This window comes from Chaetodon trifascialis, chromosome 20 (genome assembly GCF_039877785.1).
Source record: "Chaetodon trifascialis isolate fChaTrf1 chromosome 20, fChaTrf1.hap1, whole genome shotgun sequence".
NCBI lineage: Eukaryota > Metazoa > Chordata > Actinopteri > Chaetodontiformes > Chaetodontidae > Chaetodon > Chaetodon trifascialis.
In genome coordinates, this window is record NC_092075.1 from 18,363,055 (window position 1) to 18,389,770 (window position 26,716).

The following is a 26,716-nucleotide window of genomic DNA, read 5'->3' on the forward strand; positions in this document are numbered from 1 at the left end:
ATTTGTAACCCATTTCCCCAGCCGCAAGTCTTTCCTAACCGAACAAACATGGTCACTGGAACAGCTGTTTGCTCAGTTTGTACGTAACAATGAGCAGATGTTGTTACTTTCCATAGTTTTCTGATGTTACACACAACACCACCTTTCAGGTTTTTCTTCTTCCTACAAAATGATCCAAAAAATCTGGCATCTCTGGCTACATGCATAAGAAACAGTGACCACACGGGATGGTTGAAGAGTCTTTCTGCATTCTGCTAATACCTTCCAAAGAAACTGAGAAAACTGTGGTTTTACAACCTGCTTTTCAAAAACCGCAGGGTGTTTATCTTTGAGAAAAACCAGCTGAGTGACTGAACTGCGATGGTAAGACGTGAGAGACCAACACTGGGGCTACGTGTTAATGTGATAGGGGAAAATTAAAAGCTACCTTGTAACAAAAACCTTCAGACACATAAAAACAATATATACAGTGAAATATCAGGTGTGTCAAAAAAATCAGCCTTTTTTTTGTTTAGGTGTGATGTAAACGAGCCAAATACTCTTCAGAGGAACGTTTTGTGTCGCCTGGATCAAACCTGTGTGAAAACTGACATCTTTCCAGGACTACAAACAAAGTTCTGAGAGTTTACATCAGCTGTCACCAAGGCAACAAACGCTGTCTGTTCATAGCAATGATGGGAGGGATCCAGCTGTGTGCAGTGATGACATCACTTCCCGGTTACAGCTCAGTGTCTTTGTATTTCTGAGGATTGTAGTATCCTCTCTTGGTCTGGTCGGCCAACTGCCTGCGGTACTCGTCCTCGTCGTCCTCGTGTCCTCTGGTCTCAGAGTACGGTGGCCTGAAGGGAGTATGCTGCTCGGGATTGGAGCTGGAACTGATCACACACACACAGCAATGATACAGCAGTTTAGCTTTTCCTTTCATAAAACTCTTAACCTGTAACATCTTAACAAATGAGCATCTGAGACAGAGTGGTGCTCTCACCCTATTGGCTGAGGACGGTTCAGGTTGGGTTTTGGCAGTTTAACTGGGACGGCATAGATGTCTGGATGCTTCTGGGCGATTTCCAGCTGTGTGGACAGAAGGAGAGCAGACCCAGATATGTCAGAACTAATACAAAATTTAAGAAAACACCGCAAGACATGCTAACTCTACACGGACCCCATGAGGCTACAAGTGTTTGTGCAGCTTTCTCCGACTCAGTTTGCTTAAAGGAGAAGCTCGTATTCTTCAAAGTCTACTTTAAACAGTGCTCACATGCCATGTGTACACTGAAAGAGTGCTTGGTTTGCCTGTTGTTTAAGGGCCAGTAGGGACAGGAGGAATGACTACAGCAACTAATAACTCTCCATGAAAAAATGTGAGCCGGCTGTATCCTTAAAGGATTTAAATGGAATATTTTAAATGTCTACAGGTCTGCTCTGCTCTCCGCTACACTCCACATGAAGGGTCACTGCTTCCAGCTCTGATGAATAAAAACAGTACTGACTCGAGCGCTTTCTGCCTCCTGCAGCTCCAGCATCCTCTGAGCTCGCGCCAGGTGGTCCATCTTCTCAAAAGCTTTTATCTAAGAGAAAATCATTCATGTTAACGACGCTCCAGTGTTGATGAGTGAGAGCAGACACTGCACATCCACATGGCGTGATTCAGATGAAAGTGTCACATGAAGCACTTCAGCGTGATCATTAAATAAATGAAAATGGAAGAACACCATTAGGATGGATGATGAGTCATCTCGGATTTAAAAGGAGGGCAAGACGAATGCACACACATTCAGTTACCTGGTCACCCATTTTCTATCAAATAGAAGCAATGAAAGCAAAGGAGGAAGAAAGAGGAATAAAAATTACTCATCAACTGAGTCAAAGCCTCTGTGTTGAACATTAGAGAAGAAGTCTAAAGAAAAATGTTACAGTATTCCTTAAAAGGCAAATGTGAGATTTAACAGGCCACAACAGGAACTACTCATGCAATAAACAAAGAAGTAACGGTGACACTAACCTTGCCCAGGAAGGACTTGTTGGCGGGGTCCTCCTCCTCCCTCTCCGGGCTCTGCTCCTCCGACGGCTGGTTCAGACGGATGATGCTGGGCTTCAGGGCCACCGGAGGGGGAGGCGGCTTGTTTCCGCCCACTGCGTCGCTGCTGATGGTGCTGCTGGAGTGTGAGTCATAGCTCCGTGATGAGTCAGTCCGAGTCTGAACCCGCACCTGTCACGGCAGAAGACTGTTCAGGATGTTTTGGACAGCTTCAGCATTGTGCTCCCTCAAATTAAAACGCGGATTCACACTTGTGAGTTGCTGCTTCTGCACTTGACCATGCATCTTAAAGGCCAGTGCAGGGATTCAAACTAATAACCACGTTCATCTTTACATGGAACTGAAGGGTAACGTGAGGTAAAAATAGAACTGGTACAGAAGAAACTCTGTTTGAGCTTTTATCAGTTTGACTCAGTTCTGATCAGATCAGATAATTTCATGTTTAAATCCAAAATTTGGCAATTTTACACTATTTTATTTTGGCAAAGTTTTTGTGCAGCAGCTACTCTCAATTTTTGAGACCTTTGGCCTTTTTTTGTAAATGTAAAATGGGGTTTTGTGCAAAAACATGTTTATATTCCTCAAAGGAAGCAGGTGAAGAAATATCATGTGGACGCAGTATCTGCTGCTCAGACATTATGGAACAGATCAGTCAACCCTGTCTGGAGCGCTGCTTGATAGGAAAGTGAGCTCGATGAATGTACATTTACCGGAGTTACCACAATTGATCAACACATTGTTTCACTTTTTCTAAATTGAACCTGGATTAATATTTTCCCTTAATATACATCTGCTTTTGATATTCTGTTGCTCCTACGCTGCAGTTGTGACATATACTGTTTTATTTTGGGTACAATATCAACAAACGCTGGAACTGTAAATGGAAAATAATCAAGTAACAGTTAATGTTAATGGTTCATTATAAATCCTGAAATCACATTGACTCTTTAATAAGAAGTTGAAGAAATATGCACATCAAATCAGTCTGCTTCTGTATAATTTCATATTTATGCTGTCATTTGTTTATCTGCTTAACTTTATCATTAAGATAATGCATGTTTGACTACCTTTATTATTATTATTATTATTATTATTATTATTATTATTATTATTATTATTAACCATCCTTCCTCATTTTATTACTTTATACTTTATCTGATATATGTATATTGCATCTTTCTGTCCCCCTGACAGGAAAGTTTAGATTTAGGGACGTGAGGAAGAGGCTTCTGGGGAGGAAGGAGGGGGAGGATCTCACCTTCGGGGGCTCGGGGACAAAAGAAGGGGGAGGGCTGGGCTCTCTGTTCAGCATCTCTCTGCTCCCTGACCTCCTCATACGAGCCCGGGGTTCAGGGTGAGGCTTCTACATACATGCACAGGCACGCACGCACACACAAACACAACAGTGGAGAGAGTTAGTAGGTATATCCAGTCTATGCGCTATACAGCAGTGAAGACGTGTCAGCGGGCGCTCGCACCTCATCTGGCAGTACGGGCTCTGATGATCGACTGATGGCCGACACTGGTTGGGGCTCGTCCAACGGTTCATCCAGCTCGTTGTCAGTATAAGCCCCGCCCTCATCCGCTGTGTCTTCGTAGTCGCTGGTCAGACGACTGTCCATGCTCAGGTAGTCTGCGCTCATTGCCGACAGGTAGGACATGCGGTCGTCATGGAGATCCAGGTCCTCCTCTGAGCCATCCAACTGAGGAGAGGAAGTGACAGTACAGACTCAGTGCTGGATGTGTTTGTGTTTGTGTCATTACTGTCTTTTCTTGGAGCCCATTAAACTCATGTAAAAATGGCTGACAGCAGCAGTGTCTCATCCACACAGATAATAAGACTCACCTTGCCCTCACACACCCACACCGCTCTGTCCTGCTGCTCACGAATGGAATCTTTCACGCTGCCGTACCACGCGTCATTGGCCGAGTTCAGGTCGATACTCGCTAAACACGCACAAACAAGCAAACATCATTGTTACTGTACCGTCATGTGCAAAAAAATTGTGTAAAAAGCTTTTTCGTACATCAGCCGACTAATTTGGGTAAGTCAGAGTGAAACCTACCGGTGAAAAGGTGTGAGCAGGTCTTCCTCAGCTTGACAGACTGCTCGTACAACTTGCGTGCGCTGCGGGTGGATCCGGGCACGAGGCGGCTCCTCATGGTCTTGATGCCCTGCTTGCTGTCTGGGTTCAGGAAGATGACGATGGGATACCACTGGGTGTAGTTCAGAGTGTCCACGGCTTTGGGAGTCACATCCAGCAGAGCGTGATGGTCCTGAGGAAAGAGGAGAAGGTGGTTAACGTTAGATGATGTGACAGAGTTTTCACGAAGCAGCATTTTTTTCAGTGTACCATACCTGTTCAATGATTTGCCTGATGGTGTTTAGCCTCACCACTCCCGAGGATTTCTCACTTCCTGCATCCTTGGGCTCTGTTTCTGAGTGAGGAAAGAAAATCACATAGCAGGATGAGGTGAATGTGCAATAATCTGTCATCCTAAAATATCCTCAATATTCACAACGTGCACCATGTTACATAACACTGTGAAACAAAGTGTGCTTCAGTATAATTTAAAACAGCTTTGATGAGGAGGTGATGATGTCAGCACTTACTGGCGATGACAAAGTCATTCGGCATGTCGTTGGCCAGTTTTTCATTCACTGCATCGGAAATGGGCCCAAATATCACCACAGGTCTCTTGAAACCAGCTGAATGAAACAGTAAACAGGAGAGAAATTCAGTCAAAAGCAGACAGGAAAGACACAGGACAGCCAAAATGATTTCGGCTCAGTGGCTAATTGCTAACTGTTGTGGGTACCTTCACGTAAGACCACTCTCTCGTAGGCGGGGAATCGCGTGGCGACTGGAGCTGCGCTCAGGTCCTCTCTGCTCTTGCGTAAGTCTTTCTTCTTTGCTGCCCTTTGACCTCTCAGCCTCCAGAAGTCTCCCCTGTCGTTGCCTGATGCAGCCCGAGCAGCATTCTGGACGTTGGACATTTGCTCTGCTCTGTGAGACAAATTAAAAGGACATGCTTTAGTTAGTATAATGACTAATTAACAATTCAGATTTTTTCCCAAAAGTCTTAATTTTCCACACTGCACAGTTTGTAATGACTCTTGATGACGCAGAGCCTTGTAATTCTGGACTGTAGAGCTGATCAGATGATTCAGCTGCTCCAAAGCCACATGACATCACAGATACACACATACTACACCAAATAATTTAATACTTAACCCTACATACATAACCACCACCACCACCACCACGGCCCCTGCACACACCTGCTCTTGTTTGGGATGATTCCTTTCTCCAGCAGCTGGTTGTCTTTGTCAGAGCGGATTGCCAGCCAGTTGCCCAGTTTGCCATCATAAAGCGTGTCTGTCACTTTGAAGATCTCTCCTCTGGTGAAAGGAAGGCTCTGAGGAGCCTCCTTCTCATACTCAAAGTGGGTCCTGATGAAGAAAGAGTCGCCTCTGCCAGATGCTAAAATGTCCTTGTACACTGAAACAGAAAATAAATAGATAATTAGAATTACTGTCAACTATGGTTGTATGCCTCCACCATCCAGTTGCGGTTTACATCCTTGTCTGTCCAGACTCATATAATACATGTTGTGAAGACTTCGAAGAATTTTAATAATAGTTAATTATCAGTAGAACCAATGAGTTTATGGTGCTTCAAATATGGATGTTGCTGCACAGAAGCTATAAACTGTTAAAAGGTGGATGCTTCACACACATTTTCAACCTGGCAGCACAAAAGATCTACACAATCAGCACAGTTTCAAGGTGGACACCCAAGATTAGTGTCACCAACTCAGTATCTGAACAAAAAATAACAATAAATATTTGTGTTAGTTTTATTAGCAGACATTATCTATATACCTTCAGGCTTGCTTTGAGCAAGAATGGTCACATCTTCTCCTTTGGGAATCTCCAGGAGGTAGAGGACAGCATCCTCACGCACCATGCCTCTGAAGTCCACGTTGTTCACCTGAAATGGACAAAACAGACAAGAATTACCATTAAATTAGAATATCCATCCATCCATTATCTATACCGCCTATCCCTTTCGGGGTTGCGGGGGGCTGGAGCCTGTCCCAGCTACAATGGGCGAGAGGCGGGGTACACCCTGAACCGGTCGCCAGCCGATTGCAGGGCCACATGCAAGGACAAACAACCATTCACACTCACACTCACACCTACGGACAATTTAGAGTCACCAATTAACCTAATGAGCATGTTTTTGGTCTGTGGGAGGAAGCCGGAGTACCCGGAGAGAACCCACGCATGCACGGGAAGAACATGCAAACTTCACACAGAAAGGCCCCGCCTGACCCGGGGATCGAACCGGCAACCTTCGTGCTGTGAGGCACGCGCACTACCTGCTGCGCCACCGTGCAGCCCTAAATTAGAATATACCACACTTAAATGCATGACCAGTAGATGGAATAAAAGAAGTCGCACCTTCATGATCTGGTCTCCTGTGCGGAGCCCCTCCTGCTCAGCTGCACTGTCCTCCTGAACACCCGCGATGAAGATCCCGACATCATTCCCCCCCGCCAGCCTCAGACCCACGCTGTCGCCTTTCAGGAAGCGCACCATCACTGTGTTTGGCCTGGACGATGAAAGTGAGATTTCATTATACATAGCCACAGAAAACTGGCATATACAGTTCTAACTGTGGCTCACTGGCTTAAGAGCCCAGACAGAGCCGAACAGAAAGATGTGTGGTCAAACACCCTGAATATCAATTGGCTACACTGACCCATATACTTCCTGGTCCTCTATGCTGGGTTTCATTGGCACCTTAGGAGGAGCGTGAACCTTTGGGGCGACAGTGACTGCTGGTGCTGCAGAAACAGGAAGTAATAAAACATGTTTATTTTCGTCAATTTAAAACTGAAGAATGATCAGATCTTTACATATTCAGAAGGACACAGGTGTTTACCTGGTGGCGTTTCTGATCGTGGCTCCTCCCTCTCTGCCTGCAAAGGGGGCGTGTCTTCTACAACTCTGTCGGAACCTCTGAATGGTGTTGGCATGGCGCCCATTTTTGCCAGCCTGTTGGGTGGGTCCTCTCTGGTGATATCACAAATTCAAGCAATCAGTCTCATCTTGCATTTCCAGACAAAGCAAAAGAGCCAGGCAGACTTGCATTAATGCACAATCCAAATCTACCTTGCTAGCTTAAAGGCTGTTATTGCTTCCCAACTCAAAAGAACTATGAGCGGTAACATGCACAGCAGAAGGGGAAGAGACAGACTGGAATGGTCAGCCAATAGCAGGCTTCTACCTTTAGCTTTCTTCCTGTGAGTCAAACTAGAATATGTCTGATCTCTGATTGGACATTCTGGTGACCACAAAACACATGGGCACCTTTGTTGCATGTCATCCCTCAACAACCCTCAAAGCCGACCCCTGAGAGCTTCTGTCATGTCGACCATGATAAAGGCAAAAAGGCTGACGAAGAACAAACGTACAGACCAAGTCAAACGTTAGTCGATGCAGAAAAATTCCTCCACGTTGATTTAATGTGATGGATTGTTTAAGCTTCATGAAGCATAAATCTACATAATCCTGCATTATCCAGATTTTCTGATGCATTTTACAACCCACAGACCATAAAATCTCTGGGGATATCTTAGTAGCTGGATTAATTGTTGATGGATGCGGTTACAATTTCTGTAGCTCCTGACCGCAAGAAAGGTGCGTTAAGTAATTCCTGTCTTTGGCTCTGTATTTAATGGCATCTTACCTTGGCTTATCTCTAAGCCTCTCATTGGAGGAGTGGGAGGAGAGGTCAGAGTGGTGGCCCCGCCTGTCATCCTGTGGCGAGTAGGAGCGGTACGACTCGATCTCCGAAATATCTGTAACACACAGAAACAACCAGGTTGACGAATATCATAAGCTGTCCGTGCAGTCCTATGGTTCTGTTCTGTTTTCATGTTCAGGGAATAAAGAGTAAAAATGTGTGAGGAAGAGTAAAATGTTTAATTTCCCCTTGATGTGCTGGTATCCTTTGAATTGCATAACGTAGCTTTAATACGATTCAGAGGGCCCTCAGGTCATGGAAGCAGCGACAGGCACAAACACACACACATACACACACAGGTGCCGCACAAATGAAGGTCACATCACAACACAAACTGGAGTCTACCCAGTTAACTATATGTATTAGCAGCTCTGAGGATCTTGATCATGACAAAGAACTGAAACTTAACAGGACATTGAAACTTAAAGCTTGGAAAAAGAGACTGCTTGTCGCTGCTGTTGAGCGTGGCAGGGGTGTGATGAAGCATGGCAACATCACTACAAAGCAAATGAGGCAGATGCACTTCAGGTGATTTGAATCTCGCAGGGCTGAAAATCCTCACTCACGCACATAATCACACCCTATTGTTCTCAGAGATCGTTACAGAGGGGGACGCTGCGGTGCCAACCTTAACATAATGAAATTCTGTCATATCCAATAGTAGGATTATGATGGGAGATTAGATCACTCTGCCTGAGGTGAGTGAGCGCTTCCACACATGCACAACACATTCTCTCTCTCTCTCTCTCTCTCTCTCTCTCTCTCTCTCTCTCTCTCTCTCACTCACTCACACTCACACACACACACACACACACACACACACACACACACACACACACACACACACACACACACACACACACACACACACACACACACACACAGACAGAGGCCCAAAACCAGACAAAGTGGGTCACAAGTCTTCTGGCTATCCCCCCCTCCTCCCTGCAAACATTTGGTCAGTGAACAATCCACTCACACCACTTATCTAGATTGGTCCTGACCAATCACAGCATGCCATCTGGTCATGTGACATTAAAAACAGGTATAAAGGAGTGAGTAATCATTGGTGGGGGAATAATGGTGACAGTTTGGTGAATCTGTTAGCTCATAGTGCTAGTACTACTTTGTAAAATATGTATATGTATTAAATATTCATTAAGGTTGAATATTCAAATAATACTAAATACTGATGTGTGAGTAAAACTTTTATTTCATGAAGGGAAAACAGGATTGGTGGACAAGTACAACAACAACAACAACAACATTTCCACAGTTGATTCATGTGAAGTTGACACGCGGTGGGTTTATATATGATGATGATGATGGCGGCCACTCGCCAGGTTTGCCTTTACACTGGATAGGACCTGCTGCTTTTCAGTTTCAAGTGTCTCTCACCATCGAGCTCTGAGTCGCTGTCCACCATTGGAGGGACGCGGATCAGCACCTGCCGTCTGTCTCTCTGCACTACCAGCTGGAGCTTCCCACGAGACTTCTCGATCAGCTTCCCCGCGTCGCTGAGAGACAGGTTTTCTGTCACCGTGCCGTTAATCTGACAGAGAGAGAAGGTGCAACGATGCAACAGGATGAGCGCTGTGTTATGTATTCAAACAGTAAGGAGAAAGGGAGAGTAGTCATACTAAAACACTGTGAGACAGGCTTGACACTTCAATCAAAACAAGTGATAAATCTTCCCTTCTGTTGATTTATTCTTCAGATGAGATACAGAGCATCCGAAATGACTAACCTCGCCACCACACATTTGAGTTGAGCCACAGAGGCCACAGCAGCAAGGGGAAAATTATCAAAAGCAATTTTAATGATAGAATGAGTCACTTATAAAGTAAAAACATAAAATATTTACGTCATTCAGGCTTCTTGAATGCGAGGACTACATGCCTTAGGCCTCTGGAAACTTGTTATTGGCAGTTTTCACAATTTTTGACGGAACTAAAATATATTTATCAGTAATGAGACTAATAATTATTGGCAATCCTATTATGACATGAAGCTTTTAAACCTTGACCTCACCTTTAATATAATGTCTCCTTCTTGCAGGTTCCCGTCTCTGCTAGCAAGTCCAGTGTTGGTCATCTCTTTGATGAAGAGCTGACTGCCCAGACGAAGGCCATACTCTGGAAAAGATGGTAAATGAAATGATCTTCTCTGTACAGTACCAACACAGAAACAGGCTATACTACCTACATTTATCATTCCTAACTCTCCTCTGATTAGTTTAAGGATAAACTGAGATTCATTTCTGTACTCTGTAGAGGTAAGCTCTATCAAAGGTCGGCTCAGCATTTCCCACCACGTCTTCATTAGAGGTAATGTTTTGTGCTCTAGTTGGCGTCACCTACTGTGAAATGATGGAATGAACCAATCTCAGTGTTAAATGGCCTCAGTACGTTTCATAACAACATTACTTCTTCCAAAAAGCACCAAACAAAACATTTTGTGACTCCAACAGTAGTACCCGATAACAACATTTGTTAGTTTCTCACCCTCGTTGGGCCGGTTCTTCAGCAGCAGCACATTCAAAGGTTTCTCCAGTGGCTCCAGGTCCCTGGCGGGGCGGGCCAGAGGGATGGGCATGGCTGCGGGTGACGGTGAGCGGTCCAGACGGTCTCTGCTCCCACTCCGCTTCAGTGGCTCGTCGTACTTCCTTGGGTCGCTGGGGATGCGGTCACGTCCTCGTTCGAAGCTGTGGTCACGCCCGCGGCCTCGAGCCGGGCTGCGGCTGTCATGTCTGTGGCGTAGGTCTGGGCTGTTGGTGCGGTCCAGCATTCGCTCGCTGCGGTAGCGCCTGTCTGGGCTGTACTCCCGGTCGAGGGCTCGCTCGCTGCGGTAGCGCCGATCGGGACTGTGGTCTCGATCTAATGCGCGCTCGCTGCGGTACCTTCTGTCCGGGCTGAAGTCGCGGGCGAGCATGTGCTCGCTCCTGTAGGGGCGATCCGGGCTGCGCTCTCTGTCCAAAGTGCGACCTCTGCTGCCGTCTCTCCTGTACTGGCGGTCCGGGCTCAGGTCCCTCTCCATGCTCCTGCCGCGTTCCCGACGGTCATAGTCCCTGTCATAGTCACGCTCACGTGTTTGGTAGCCAGAGTCCATATAGCCTCCTCCACCTCGCTCCCTCTCCAGGCTGTGATCCCTCCCACCTCCACTCCGCCCGCTGTACACACTGCGGCGGTCCTGCTCGTAGTTGTAATCTTCATTATAGTCATTGTTGAAGACTCTGTCATCAGGTGACGGGGGGCGGTTCAGCAGATTGACTGGGACTTTCCTGGGCCTCTTCACTGTCTGTTTAGAGAGACAAAGACATTTTCATTGAAAACAAATAAATAAGTCAATAAACGTCATTTTACAGATTCTATTTCTGTGTTTGTAGCCTTTTTTTTTTTTTTAGAGAAAATGTTAAAGAGACAGAGAGAAAATACCAGTAGAGAGAGGAAGATCAATAAATGTGACTACATTTCAAACCCACATCGTAATCACATAGTATGCAACTTAAAAGAACACGCTTCCAATACGAAAGGTTCAAACAGCAAATCAAAAGCTCGACTTACAACTTTTGCTACTTTGCCACACTTCCTGAGGGTCTGGACAGCGAAGGAATGGATGGCCCCGTCCATGGGGATGGCGTTCACCTGCACCACTCGGTCATTCTCACTGAAGTCAAACACACAGACGTGAGCAAGGTTAGTTAATCAAGGCATTCTCCGGCTGCTGAATGTGAATGCTCTTTCCAAAAATAAAGATCTAACTTTTATACATGATTGTATATTTTCATATGAACCCAAAGTGACAACTGAAACACCTTGTTGTCTCTGTTCAGATATTTGCTAGGTGATGTGATGGCCAAAACAAAAGATGTGTTAAAGCAAAGCCTGAGACGGTATCTGTCCTATCTGTCCACAGTCGTGTATAAGTGATGACCGAAATTATGACCAACAACAGTACGCACAACAACAAGCCGTCAGCAGGTCCCCCCTGCAGGACGTCGGACACCACAATGGACGTCTCGCCACTTTCCTCATTCGGGTTGTCCCTTCCCCCTGACACTGCGATTCCAAAGCCCATCTTTGGATCCTGAGAAGGGAAGAAGAAGAAAACAGGTAAATCATGTGGAGTCTCCATCCATCCTGAGCCACTGTGTGTGTGTGTGTGTGTGTGTGTGTGTGTGTGTGTGTGTGTGTGTGTGTGTGTGTGTGAGAGAGAGAGAGAGAGAGAGAGAGAGAGAGGTCCTGTAATCCCTGTGGTGTATGTCGGCTCACACTGTATTATCATGGCTGTATATGTGTATGGTGCATTGCGATTAAAGAGATTTTGACTTGGATTGTGATTACAGTTGTACATACTGGAATCATGTACGACTGTGCAGCAGTTCAGCGCCTGCATGTCCATCTTCTTTGCGTATCGTGTGTGATTACCAACATTGCTAATCCTTGGCTTCATGATGTCCCTGAGCGTGAATGAGTGTGAGTGTCTGTAAATTAAAATCACTCCTTGGAAAAAGTGTGCAGTGTATGCTAACGTGCACACGTTTTAAAGGCTCCTCGCTGCTTTGGTTTCAGCTCTGAATGAGTCTACCTGCCGCTGCTCCAGTTTGCCCAGATGAGATTAGGTCAGAGATTTGATGACCCCGTCTCTTTATCCCCTCCCTTCCATCTGTACTTAAAAAAACCCCTACAATTCACCACTTCCCTCCGTCTCTAGCAGATGGCCGTGGAGGCAGAGGGAGGGAGAAAGTGCGAGCAGAGAAACAAACAGAGCAAAGATGAACACAGTGGGATGAGACATGACGACATCTTTAATAAACAAGAATTATGTTTGATGAGGAATCAAATGCTTGAAATAAATAAAGATTGTTGCTGTCAGATGTCTCCAAAATGTCAACGATTCCTGATCTGAGCTTTGTTTTCCACTTGACAACAAAGCATGTTTGACATGATCAGATTTTTGAAAAGGTTTTATGAGCCCGAGAGGCCAGAAAGTACAACCAAAAAACAAAGCAAAAACATAATTAAATGAATAAATACCACACAAATAGTTTGTCAGCAAAGATGAAACCAGGAAAATCATCAAATTGTTGTAAAAGGGTTTTCAAAATGACAGCAAAAACAATAAAATCCAAGGAAATGTGTCACTGTGTTATATTTCTATATTTTTGTTTGTTTTCCTTTCTATATTTATGTGTGTGTGTGTGTGTGTGTGTGTGTGTGTGTGTGCGTGCGTGCGTGAGATGCCCTCTTAATAAAGCCAGTGAGAGAGTGGCTCTGACCTGCTGCCACTTCCTCTTAACTGTATGATTATTCAAATATGACACGTGCTGATTTTGAAGTGAGGTGATTGTGTAATGTTGACAACGTTTTCTGCTTCTCTTTTCATTGCTGAATGTGACTTTCAATGATTGAAAGGAAGGTGTTCCATAAAAACAGCAGTGTGACATTGTCATGTCAAGCCTTGCAGTGGCAGGATTCAAAGTGCACCTCTCCTCCATGTTTGTTTTCATTATGCATTTGGTTATCTGACCGTACAGCACACATATTTATGAACAAGAGAAGTTTATCTGTTTGTTCAGAAAACACATTAAAACCCACAGTTCATTAACCCATCTGCTGTATATGATGCTTAATGTTGTTTACCTTGTGTACTTTGTGATTTTGTCTGTTTTGTGCCTGCTGTAACTAATAACACTATATTTTGCTGTCTTTTGTGATGGTACCTCTTGTCTGTTGTAGTGAAATATGCACCTTTTGCAGATACAAATTAGACATTTGGCTGAATGTCGCATATTAACAGATTAATATTATTTTATGGCATCCGTATTACTGTGAATGTCGAGGAGGTCTCAGACTTTTACAGATGCTAATTTTCCTTAAACGGGGTGAGAGGCAGCAGTAGACAACATATCTAAAAATGCTGCTCAGTTAACAAATGGTAGCTGGGAATGAAAAGTCGATGTACAGAGCGGAGTGTGACAGCTGGCTGTGGAGAATGGGAGAGTCGGGGGTCACAGCCCGCAGCAGAGGACCTTTCAGCACTAAATCTGCTTTTCTGGCTTCAGTGAACCTTAGCACGAGACAATGAGCTCATCGTGATGATTACCTAAGCTCAACTGGTTTGGTCTGCTCACACAGTCGTACACGTGTTTAACGTGAACCACAGCGTAGAGGCTGGTTGGCTTGGCTGGTGGCGAAAAGTGACACATTTAACAAAGCATTAAAGCCGTGAATCACAGAGATGTTACATGAATGAACAAGTGATTATTTCTACTATTAACTCCAATGTGTCAGCAGTGCAGACAACTTAAATTGTTCTAACCAAAAGCTGGCACTGAGCGGTCAGATCTGTAATCTTATGTACTTATTGGATCAAATAGTTCATGGTTTAAATCCTTAACTTTGCCATTTTAGACTGTGTGTTATTCAGGCAAAGCTCTTGTATAGCTGCTTATGTTCAGATAATACTGAACATTTGAGAACTTTGGCCTCTTTGATTAAGTGGGAATTTCAAAGATTTGGAAATATCTGTAGTTTCTGGTGGTAACAACAAATGCATTTTAATACGGCAGGACTCTGGGGGCAGCAAAACAAACTATTCTCACATTAATAAACAAATCTGGCAATAATTGGCCTTTTTTGTGAGCAACCGTGATCTGATTCTATGCTGCACATGGCAGGACTCTGCAGAGAGAAGTTGCAGTTGCCGAAAATGACCGTTGTCTTGTTTTGTAGACTCATTTTTAATGAATGATAGCAGCCGGCGCTGATCTCACTGACAAACATTGCATTTCCTGTGACTGCTTCATAATAAACATCAACTTGTGCCTCGCCATTTAAACGCTTTTAATGTGAAGCTGCAGGAAATGTTCGGTTTAAAATAGCAGTAACTTAATAAAGCATTTTATCTAGGGATGACACTAGACATCCAGTTTGTAATACAACAAATAAACAAATACTTTCATCAGTAGGCCATATATTCTAACTTTAAATAATATACGTCCCTTTAATTATAACTCTGAATAGAAAAAGGGGGTTTGCTCTCAAAAAGTATATGACATTATATGAGAGCCATAACATGCAAGAACTGGAAATTTTAATTAGCGCCTCACTCAATGCTACATATTACCACCTCGTAAAGTTGATGCTATGGCAAACTTGTAAGCAAACGGTGCCTTAATATTTGCCCATTGAGCAAACATATTATTGTCCAAAAGAGAATCGCTCTTCAGCAGCTCTTGGGGGAAACACATGGCTATTTAGTGGCTAAATGCTCCACTACATTCATCATAGTTATATACAGACGTAGATAAAAAAAATGACATGGTTGGTTTATTCTGGATCTCAGTCAGCAGACAGGGAAATGTCTGTCACATCTATGACGTGGGTGCTCTATACTCTCTGAACTATTAGCTGATGTCAACATGTCAAACTAATCATTTAAATGCCGTCCCTGTGAAGCGCCGGGCATAACAGCCTGGATTTACGGTGAAAATGGAAACAGTGTAAATGAGATGAGGCCTGGTGTGCTGCGGTGCAGATGGACTCACCCTCTGCAGGGTCACGGTGTACTGCTCCCACACGGTCTCCTCCATGACCGGGTTCTGTGGAGAGAAAGGGAAGATTACCATGGGTAGTTTCATTTCACTGAACAGATTAATAATGTATTACGTGATGTAACAACAAAGCCAGTTCATTAGCCTTTGCTGTCGTTACACAACCAGGAGCTCCCAGGAGAACAATGACAGGCCTCTGCTGGCCTGTTTACAAGTTCAGCTAGAAACTTCTGTGGTTTATCAAATATCCATGAGAACATTAAACACAAGTTAGCTTTCTTTAACAAGCACTTAAAATAACTCAGGATGAGAGTACTTCTTCTGACAGACTCCCCATGAAACCACCAACAGGTTAACTAAGTCAAGCAGAAGATACACACCCGCTAAACCTCAAGTCTGGGGCTTCACCTAACTATTCATGATTAATCTGTGAAGACTAGCGAGAAATTACAGAGCCCAAACTGATGTCCTGAACTTGGTTTTGTTGTACGACAGAGTCAAAAACCCCAAAAGGTATGAAATCATATAATACAGAGAAAACAAGCAAATCTTTGCATTTGGGAAAATGAAACACAGATTTTTATCTTTTAAACTAAACAAACTTAATTGATGTAATTAATCTCCTGTTAAGTGACCAATAAATAATCTAATCAGTCCTAATAAAGTACAAACTAACTTTTGTCAGAAGTATTCCATCATTTACAACCAAGTGAAAGTTGATTTCCAGTGACCAGAGACCCTGATCATACCTTAGCTTCTCTTCACACACGTACCTTTAAATCAGGTTTGACTTTGTCTACTTACATCAGCCGTTTCCCTTTGAAAACACCTTCACTCATTTTGATCCCAAATCATCATTTAATAACAGCTGACGCCACTTTTCTGCAATTCTGGATCCCTCATATCCAAACCAAACTTGACTCAACTCAACTTAACCCATTTCTCCAAACACTCAGGTCTATAAAAGAAGAACAGGACTGGTCAGGTCCAGCAGCCTGCCACAGATCTGATCAAATTTGAACCACGGTACAGAATCGCACTCACGAGTCCCTGAAGGATACGTATGGTCTTGACCGCATGAGCCCATTTCCTGTGCAGGCTGAGGACGGTCTTCATCGCTGGCGCTCTCCGTCTCTTCCTATCTGCGTCTCTCCCTGTTCACCGCCAGCGGTGCTCTGGCAGACTGATGTGCGCCACAGCCTCCTCCATGGTCACAGCTGCACAACCACCAGCAGCTCTCTTCCTGCATCTGCCCGCCTGCCTGCCTTTGACGTAAGAGGGATTCTGCTGGCCTACATTCAGCACAAATCCCACCGTCTGCAGACAGTATAAACATGCATACACACCAACTCCTGCACGGGCACGCGGTGTGTTCATCCATACACATAACTACAAATCTCACTCCACATTTTGGGTTTGATGTGTGATCGCACCCTGAGATGTATTAGACACTCATCAAAGTTTCAGAGGTGACTCACACATCACCAAAGACAAACACTAAACGTGCGCAGAGTGCAAATTGGAGTGTGTGACAGCACAATGGCTGGGATTTGAAGTTGTTGGGGGTGTTTTTTTGGTAACTAAAGTGGAAAGTGAAATCTGTGTGGCGCTGACATCTCATGCCCAGGCTTAGTGAAACGGGGGCACGACTCGAGCTGGCAGCTCGACCATCATAACCCACTTTTTTGATCTTCTGGCCCGCAGGAGCAAACCAGATGACCAGCAGCAGCAGCAGGGAGGCTGCAGAGAGCCGATAGGACTGTCTAAATGAAAACAGGACGAACACAGCGGCTCTGTAGACTCCAGAGAAAAGACAGAGAGATGATGGTTGTTTTGGCAGAGCCTTCTGAAATGTCCATTAGGGATTTCATCTTAAACTCATCAAACCAAGGGGGAAAAGAATCTGCTCCCACAATTTTCTTGAAACCAGTGACTTCTCCTCAGAGCACGACAGGGTTGAAATGATAGTCATTTGAGAAGCACAATTATTTTCAATATATAAATGGTCTTGTTGCATCTGGAGGCTCAAACAAAAATCTGAATTTCTAATATTGCATAAATAAATTTTTTCCATCAACACACATTTCTAGTTTCTGTCTCTGTCACGCTAAATATCAAGCTACAACAGAAAAAACTATCGCACTTTTCAAATCTGACACCATGTAACTGTCAGGGTTGTGTGTGCGGACTGAGGCAGGTGAAGTGTTTATTGTAGAGTACTTATTTTCAACCAGGGTGAAAAATGTGTTGTATCGATAAACAAAAGAAGCACTAAGAAGCACTAATTCCTGTTTTTGTTTATTTGACATCCCGTTCCACCCGAGAGGCCAAAAACAAACAAACAAAAACCTGCAGCAGAGACTACTCGTGCATGTTTGGACAGAAGAAACTCATGAAAGTCAGATAAATGATGCAGAAGCAGCCAATTAAAGTGCCTGGAGCAACGCCAAACCAGTTTTAATCGGAGCGTCTCCTTGCAATATGCGATACGATTGTGACGGATGCTTGCAGGAAGCCTGCCGGATAAGTCGTAGCCTCCTGAGTGTTGGCTATTGCGTAACAAAACACAAACACTTTCCCACTAATGAGGAGGGAGGCTGAAATACTGGGTCATCCTCGCAGGACGTGACTTTGAGAGCAAATTATTTAGAGAAGGAGTCGACTCTTTTCAAAAACAGACATGTACAACTGCATTCAAATAAAGTCTCTGTGATTACAATATTATAGAAAATCCCAGCTGGTATTTGTTTTCTTTGTATCTGGTGGTTCTCGTGGGTGAAGAGATATATTTTGGGGATTTTGAGATGAATTACTGAATAAGACCAAAAAAAACTAAAAGCATGTCCACAGTATAAATGTATTTTCAGATAATTTTCCTCTTTTGCTTTTCATTTCTTCACATAAAAAAGCTTTTATGCCAAATAGTCTTCAGTCTTGGTACTCAGTAGAGCTGCAAATAAAATGCATATTATTTTTCTATTATCATTTAATCTATTGATTTTTTTTAATTCACCGCTCGTTTAGTCAATAAAATGTCAAAATATGGCCAAAACTATATCTATAGCTGTCTTATTTTCTGCAACAAACAATTTGAATTATTTATTGCACAAATCGTAAGGTTACAATAACATTAAATGCAGAAAAGGAGCAAATCCTCAAACAGAATATGCTGGAAATGGATAACATTAGATATTATTCCTTGAAAAACACAAATGATTTATCTTTCAAATTGTTCATAATGAAGTCTCTGTAAACTAATCAATTAATAATCCAACTGTCTGAGCTCAGGTCTCAAGTAAAGATGGTACTGCAGAAGTTTTTCAGTACCAATACAAGACAGCGAGTAAATGGAAATATTAAATAAAACATGAGATGCTTAAATAGTCATAGCAGGTACAATAATGAAATAAATGACTCCATTTTTGTTTTCTTACCAAACTTCAGTCCTCAGAGGAAGAAAGCCAGATTTTAGCTGTGCAACTATAAATCTTTGGCTTCAGCCAAATAGAAAAATGAAGTCTGGACTTTTTGTTTGGTATCTATTTGCCAGAGAGGAATCTGCAACTTTTTTGACGGGGACGTTAGTGTAAATAATTTTCAAGTCAAAGCTGCCCAACAAACTGTCTAGCAGCAGTCTGACAGCTTCAGTGTTTCTGTGTACTGACAACAGCAAGGTTGAACAAGTGTGCCCCCTGCTGGAGACACCGCCGAGTTACACCGCGAGGCACAAGACGAGCAATACATCAGCAACTCACACAATTCATTTTTAAAATAAAATCATTTACAATAACATTTGTAGCCTAGTTTGTACTTTGTAATGTACTATGAACCGAAGTACTGTTTATTGTTTCTCCTGGAACCGGATAACGTTAATTAAAAAAACAAAAGGGAAGCCAAACGTTGTTTTGACAAACACCGTTAAGCGGTGTGTAAATGAGACCAGGCGACCTAATACAGGAATGGTAGAAATATCAATATCAATAACAGTAACTGTTAAAACAAGTTTTAATGACTTTAAAAGTGCTTCTACTGAGTAAACTAACCATTAATGAAAGTATCTGACAGCTATGAGCAGGTGCAGCAGGATGCAACAGGCTTCAAAAAGGGAGTCATGAATAACTTCTCTACGACGCATTACATCAACAGGCTGATACAGGAGTGTATCAGTGCTCTTATCTGACATCTTTGGTGTTTATGGACACTTTGAATGAAGCTATGGAGGTTACTTACGGTGAAATACTGAGTCGCATATCTGCCCAGAGAGAGCAGCCCCCCTCCGTTAACTGGCATCACGCACTTTGAACTGTCCGGGACTGGTACTAAAGATTAAAACAAAAAACTATAACTACTGAAATGTTTCTGGTCGGCCGCGGGCCACCCTTTTACAGAAACGATAGTATCGAAGTGTAGAAATTGTAAAAGTCTGGTCTACTTTACGTTAAATGTCGCCCACCACCTACTAAAGACATAAAGATTAGTCATTCACGGCAAAAATTAGCGCCGACGACTGCTAGTTTGGTCAGATTATACCAACTGAGAGCAGGGGTAGAGGTGCGGATTACATTTAAAAACAATTATGATGGATGACAGCAAACTAAAGCCACATGTTTTAAATTCAACTTTGTTCATATATGAGCAAAAATGTATTTGTTATCACTAATAACTAATCGGGGCTAACATTATAGGTACATGTGTGGAGGAGGATAGCACCTGTGATACCGCTGAAATGGCTCCGTCCAAAATTCCCATTGATTTTTAGGGAGCCTGCTGTGAGGCTCCCAGACAGACAGCACAAAAACACATTTCATACAGCAAACTGCAGAGCACACTTCAGAGAAAGACAAGCACTTTAAACAAGCGTTTGAGCACATTCATTGGAAGTGCATTTCAGGGTGTAAAAAACATATTTTTGGACAGCATATACTTAAAAAATAAACATAAACAATATAAGGTTAGTGTTTTTAGAATACTAAAAACACAGGATTAAAGATAACAACGCAAAAAAAAGAAAGAAAAAAGAAACCCATACATTATAGTCCTAAGCATCCAATACCACCAATAAATTTAAAAAAAAAGTTTCTTTTTTTTTTTCTTTTTCTCTTAATTCTCCACCTGTTCAGCCATTGCAGCAGTTCATCCAAAAGATACAGGATGAGGCTGAGGTCAAGGCTCTGTGCAGGTCTGTCATGTTCTCGCACACCAAACTGAGAAAAGCATTTCTTTATGCCCATCCTATCCACCTGTCTACAACAAACTGAAGGTGTGCATGAGCCTTTACCATCAAGCATCGTTATGATGAAATGGGAAAGGACCTTCTACAGACTGATGCAACTAAGTTGCAGGGCACTGTTTAAATTATCACTGAACTAAAGCTTTAATGTTTACTTTCGCTGGAACTAAGGAAGCCAAACCACAAAAAACAGCCCTAAACCAAAACAACACAAATGTATGTGGACTCAGGTTTAGCCATAAAGAGCTAAAGAAAGAAAAAATGTAAGGCTCTTATATGTGAGCAGCTGAAGCCAAGGTGTGGAACAACTAGGCAACCATGTGCTGCTCTCCCACAATAACCTACTGTTGTTTCTCTGTGTGTGTGTGTGTGTGTGTGTGTGTGTGTGTGTGTGTGTGTGTGTGTGTGTGTGTGTGTGTGTGTGTGTGTGTGTAACACTATCCCCTCAATCCATCCAAGCCTGCCCTTATCTGGCATTTTATCAGCACGAGACAAATCACAGATAAGAATGCCAGCTGACCCTGTAAATGTCCAAAATCCCTAATACCACGTAAAATGTAACTGTTTCCTTTCAACAGCCACCATTTTAACAAATGATAAAAGCCTTTCTGCCAGAAAAAAGGACAACACTTTATCCACAGTGTTTAACTTTGGAGCAGCCATGCCTTAAGAGTGAAGAAAAGACAACTACATGTCAGAAAAATTAAGGTCAATCAAGTAAAATCACCACATTTCACATAAACTGAAATATGTGGAATATGCCTTAAAATAGGCCATCCCAATGCAAAACAGCCTCACTGGCCTGAATAATTTGTGTGACCAAGTCATTAAAACAATGAAGCTTCCGGGACATGACATGCCTCTCTGGTTAATCATCATCCTGGATACAGGAGGGCTCACTAAAGCGTAGCTGCATTCAAATAAGGAAAGAGGTCTGGGAAACACTGACTCACTATACCTCATATATCCAAACCATCAGCCTGTCAGGAGAGAGACAGCCTTGTTTGCAGTTCACAAACTATTTTTGGATTAACTTAAGAAAAAAAACAAAAAAACAATGGATGCATGCATTTCTCTTCTTATCCAATAATGGAATTAGTTAAAGAGTTTCATTTGATTAAAATTCGTGAAATTTTTAACCAGCGAGAAACACATTACCCAAGAGCATGAAAAGGGTGAGGGTGTGCAAAAAGAATTTACACCATAAATAAAGCTGCCTCATGCTTCTATGTGACTGGATTTCAAACTACAAAGTCGACAGCATATGCTAATATTTATTTACATATTCAAAGCTGATGAAGAATGAATGCAGACATGCTGAGTTTGAACCCTAAAACACGCAATCGGGTGTCAACAGGTCCACGCAGTCTGGAGAAAGTCGGCAGCAAAGCAGACTCTACATCACTCCAAAAAAAAAACCCTCCAGTGTAGGCGTCATGTATGCAACGTACCATCATAATAGCCGAGTAGCTGCGTGAAGAGAGGCGGCGTAGGTACAAGTACTGGGCTTCTCTGGACCAGCGGAACTTGCGGCTGGACTTGAGCAGGTCAGTGCTGGTCTGGTCAGAGCCAGGCTGGTCCCTGTGCACACAGAGAGAAACACACACACACACACACACACACACACACACACACACACACACACACACACACACTTCAGTTGTAGTTGTAGCTCTATAATTATTAAAGCTAAGGTTAGACATAAAGGTTAGTTTACTCACCACGTTAAGCACTACTCAACATAAACAAATAAATGTTTGAGAGAAAGTTGAGTTACAAGTTGTTTGAAAGATGGCAGAAAGGGTCTCAGGAAAGACACTGCCCGGCTGCATTATAGGAAATGTAGGATGCAGTGTTCAGTGCACTCAGGTCTAGTGAGCATGTCTCAGCCTCTGCTGCTTCAGTTTTGAACCTTTTTTTTTCTAATCCATCTCCTGTGAGTCCCCCAACTTTATGAAAGAGGACCACCGAATCACTGGTCTTCCACTCTAAGTGCAGATTTGGGCAAAGACTTTGGCACAAAAGTAAACTAAAACAAGCATTTCAATATCCTTTTTTTCACCTGCTTGCCAAGTCCATACCAGTGACATGTTTTAGCCCATTTTACTGGAGATCGTGCATTATTAACATCACAGCTACATCTGTAAGCTTTCTGAATGGTCTGCCTCAAAGGCCTCCACCGGCTTCCATGAAAGCTTGTAGAGGATGAAAATGAATAAGTAGGCTCTGGGAACTCGTTTGAGTTTAGTAATGCAAGAGCAATTTTTAGTAAAAATCTGCAGTGCAGACTTTTCAAACCAATCTGTCCTTGAAGCTTCACTGCCATTTAAAGCTAAAACTTTGACAAAGACTGAATCACTGGGATGTATTACTCATTTGTAGCAGGTGTCAGGAGTCATCAAATTTATTTTCGTACTGTATGGAAATCAATGGGGAAAAATGGCCGCCTGGATGTAAAGAACACATTTTACAGCATGCATTGAAAAGTGTTCATTTATAATGGTAAAGTTCATGAGTCCTTAGAGTTCAAATTCAGCCATATAGACTCTTTCTTACTCTTTCTTACAGAGTAAAATGTCATAAAATATTATGTGCTAGCAGCTCTGTGAAGCTGTAATTAAGCACAACCATGCTTTGAGCCAAATGCTTATGTAAACAAGAATAACATGCTCATTTTAACAGTGTTAACCTGCTGATGTTTGAACAGGTAATGTTTAACATGTTCACCACTGTGATGAAATGTTCTAATTAGCACTAAACACAAGGTACAGCTGGTATATATATATATATATATATATATATATATATATATACACACACACACACACATTAACTATATACTAACTATATAATTCTTTGCAACAGTTAGAACAATGACTAAAACCGTGATTGCTAAGGACATATATACCACATATTTCAAGGACCACAAGGATCAGATGACAAAAAAGCTGAGCTTTAATGGTGAATAAAATACCCCGTTTCTTGGAACTAAGCCATCCATGTATGGCTGTGAGTAAAGCCAAAGCAGCCCAAGCTCACACTGATATTAGTGACTATAATACTATAATCTGCAGTCTCACTTCAAGAACAGCATCTCTGACCTGATTGCTGAAAACATGCCTCAACATGTGGTGTTTGCCATGGAGCTGAAACAACTTTTTTTCTTTCTCCACTTCATGGCAGCGAGTCAGAAATGAAGTATCCGATCCATTCAGACGACTGTCACATACTGTGGTGCCTCTACATGACTAAACCTCCGGCTCCTTACACATTAAGTACAGACTTGTAGGTTCAGTGAAATGAGGATGGGCTTGGTATCACCTGAAGCAGTTCAATAATTAACTCTTTTCACTCCAACTCATAAAGGTTTACTCAAGACATTTAGGAATACACTCTCATGAAGTTGGCAGATTCATAAGAAACATAAAAAAATGTTAAAATCCGAGCAGCAAGAGGCTGATTTGTGGTGACTTTTAGTCTCTAGTATGAGTCAAGCTCCAAATCCTACATGCTAAAACTAGCCCCTAAACTTAACTAGCCCCAGCCTGCCTGGTTAACACATTTTAAAGTCCACTCCCACAGTTCGTAATGCAGGCTTTCTCCAACCCATCAGCTGTAGTCTGAGGACAGCTGTCGGGCCAATGTTTCGGGGCTTCCCATGTAGCCAGTGTATATCTGGATATCTGTATAACGGTTATCCGGGCAAAGACTTCCTGTGCTATGTACCAGCCACTTTTTATAGCCCGATCAGCAAATTGAATGGACACAAGATTGGGGGTGAGGGAAAACATCTGGGACTGGATTGCTTCTCAAGTAGCCAGTTTACCAAAAAAAAAAAAAAAAAAAAAATCTAAGGCCACTGAAATGGGATTGGTCAATACCACCTGGACTACAAACAGACTACAAACAGAAACCAGAACACTTCAGATACCAAAATCTTATCTGTTCATAGAGATTATAAATACAGTCTCAAGACCAATCTGAGATAACAGCAGGACCAAAACTCACATGCTGTATTGACACTAGTATTTTCAAAAAATTGCCAACCCTATTGAGACCAAACCTCAGTTCATTCAGCTGTAATTAGGATTCTACTCAGTCACACTGAGCTATAAAGGATTGCACCTTACCTGCCTTACAGGTGATGCAATTCACTAAACTAATGTCACTTACTGTAAATGCTCATTTGAGTGTGAGTTGGGCAACAATTAAATAATAAAGCCTATCAGTGCCTTTCAGTGGACTCCCATCATGACAGTATATGATATAACATCAAAATCAGGTGTGCCAGATCAGGTGCAAATTATTAGATCATCATTATAGACTTAAGTGGACAATTCTGTCTCATTTAAGCCTGAGACATCTAGATGGTGCTTTGTTTTTGAAGTGCTGTCATAATACTAAAATCCAAGGAGTTCTCTGAGGACCTAAAAGAAAAGGTCGTAGACATGTAGAAGTCTGGCAAGGGCTTTAAGAAACTGAATGGTTCAACTGTTCAGAAGATCATACACAAAAAAAGAAGATTTCAAAGTACAGCCAACTTGTCCAGGCCAGCCCAGCAAAAGGCTAAAGTTTGCCAGTGATTATTTGGGGAAGGACGGTGTTCTGGACAGATGAGTCAAAGATAGAGGTATGAGAGTTGTTTGGCCACAACACCCTGAGACATGCTTGGCGAAAACCAGAGTCCAGAAGGACCTCATACCTACTGTAAGATATGGCGGTGGTAATGTCATGGTTTGGGGCTCATCTGCTGCCTCAGGGCTTGATCAAGTTAAGATCATCGAATTGACAATGACTCTCAGCAACCCAAATTAACAACCCCATATACAAAATATACCGTGAGTTAATGCAGCTACAACATGTACATGAACCATATGAGCTCAAGAAATACAGTACATGCAGTAAAATGAGTCTGGCTGTGATATATACTGTATAAACAAGTACGTCCTCTGACAAAAATAATGCAGGTGTAACACACAGCAGAGTACACAAATGAAATCTCAGAAACGTGGTGCCTCCCCATATTCAAAGCAGTCAGTTACATACATTGTGGAAATCTTTATCTTTTCAAATGTATAAGAAGGATCTAATGATCATTTCTTTTGATGAAGTCAGTCCACCATCAAAAGAGGGCAATCAAAATCTATTTTTTTATCTACTTCGTACATAGCAATGCAGATTGCTTGGTTTTTATTTTAGGTTTGGAGATGTCCGTGTCTGAGCTTTGTGCCTCTACTACCCTGGATTAGCCACAATGACTCAGACATTGTTTCTGGAAAGACTGCGGGTGATGTCATTTGTCAATGCTGTGAGGCCCATGAACCAAATACCATTTAACTCCACTGTACTGACAGAAAGTCAAAATCTCGTCTCAGTGAAATGTCACAGTTCACTTATTACGTTCCACCAAAATCCATCTGTTGCTTCCCTGAGTTAAACACGAGAGGATAGCCATATTTCAGAAACATTATCAGGATTCAGAAATGGGTCTGTTAGACATAAACAGCTGCAGCCGCTGTCACATCACGCAGTTTACTACTACTATGCACAAGCTCTGTATGCATGTTAAAGGTAATGACACAGACACACGCAGTGATCTAACTCACCCTGGGGGCCTCCACAGTTTCCTGCCGGGTGGCAGGAGCTCCCGTTTGTTCAGCGGCACAATCCCCATGGCCGCCTGCATGATCGTGATAAACTTCTTAAACTTCATCTTCTTAATTCAGCGACGGCATCACACACACCACACTGCCCTGACCGCTGCTACACTCCCATCGCTCATCTCCCAACAAAGTGCAACACCACAAGCAAATCCAGCAACTCCGTGTTGGGTCATCTCTGTCCGCATCGTCAAGACTGCAAACTTGTCCTCTCTTGTCACCTCAGCGCATCAGTTTCTCCATGACAACGAGCCACCACTTCGGCACCCGGAGTGGCGAGGTCCCCCTGGCGTGGCTACTACGAGTGCTGTCCTCGACCGCTGAATCTGACAGATGTCCTTTTGGTTTTTCTGAGCGAGGGAGGATAAAAGGAAAACAAACGGCCACCTTCCTGCCAGGAGGAGGGCCGGGACGAGA

The 26,716-nt window shown here is 42.9% G+C and overlaps 1 protein-coding gene across 7 annotated transcripts; it reads right to left on the minus strand.

Moving 5' to 3' along the window:
• Positions 1-589: 589 nt before the first annotated feature.
• tjp2a (tight junction protein 2a (zona occludens 2)) lies at positions 590-26,350 on the minus strand. Of its 7 annotated transcripts, XM_070988584.1 has the most exons (26): positions 26,246-26,349; positions 22,091-22,220; positions 15,404-15,457; positions 11,816-11,940; positions 11,418-11,520; positions 10,359-11,151; positions 9,886-9,989; positions 9,253-9,406; positions 7,798-7,909; positions 6,991-7,121; positions 6,808-6,892; positions 6,507-6,657; positions 5,925-6,033; positions 5,322-5,541; positions 4,859-5,046; positions 4,653-4,748; positions 4,398-4,477; positions 4,101-4,315; positions 3,885-3,981; positions 3,517-3,741; positions 3,297-3,401; positions 2,003-2,209; positions 1,783-1,797; positions 1,491-1,568; positions 986-1,071; positions 590-875 (listed from the first exon to the last, which is right to left on the minus strand). In XM_070988584.1, exons 1-26 carry the CDS (start codon positions 26,323-26,325, stop codon positions 719-721), a joined length of 3,900 nt encoding a protein of 1,299 aa, XP_070844685.1. In that variant the 5' UTR covers positions 26,326-26,349; the 3' UTR covers positions 590-718. The 7 variants fall into 7 exon arrangements, 6 of the variants coding, with proteins under 6 accessions (XP_070844685.1, XP_070844686.1, XP_070844688.1 ...); XM_070988585.1 differs by lacking the exon at positions 1,783-1,797; XM_070988587.1 differs by lacking the exons at positions 22,091-22,220; positions 26,246-26,349 and adding an exon at positions 19,640-19,839.
• Positions 26,351-26,716: the final 366 nt, after the last annotated feature.

What these genes read in the sequence shown, in the direction of transcription:
- tjp2a (XM_070988584.1), bottom strand. Translation starts at nt 26,325, where the DNA reads ATGCAGGCGGCCATGGGGATTGTGCCGCTGAACAAACGGGAGCTCCTG. An exon ending in ACGATCAGAAACGCCACCAG is followed by an intron (nt 6,893 to 6,990) that starts GTAAACACCTGT and finishes CTGTTTCTGCAG; the next exon opens with CACCAGCAGTCACTGTCGCC. An exon ending in GAATGACTTTGTCATCGCCA is followed by an intron (nt 4,478 to 4,652) that starts GTAAGTGCTGAC and finishes TTCCTCACTCAG; the next exon opens with AAACAGAGCCCAAGGATGCA.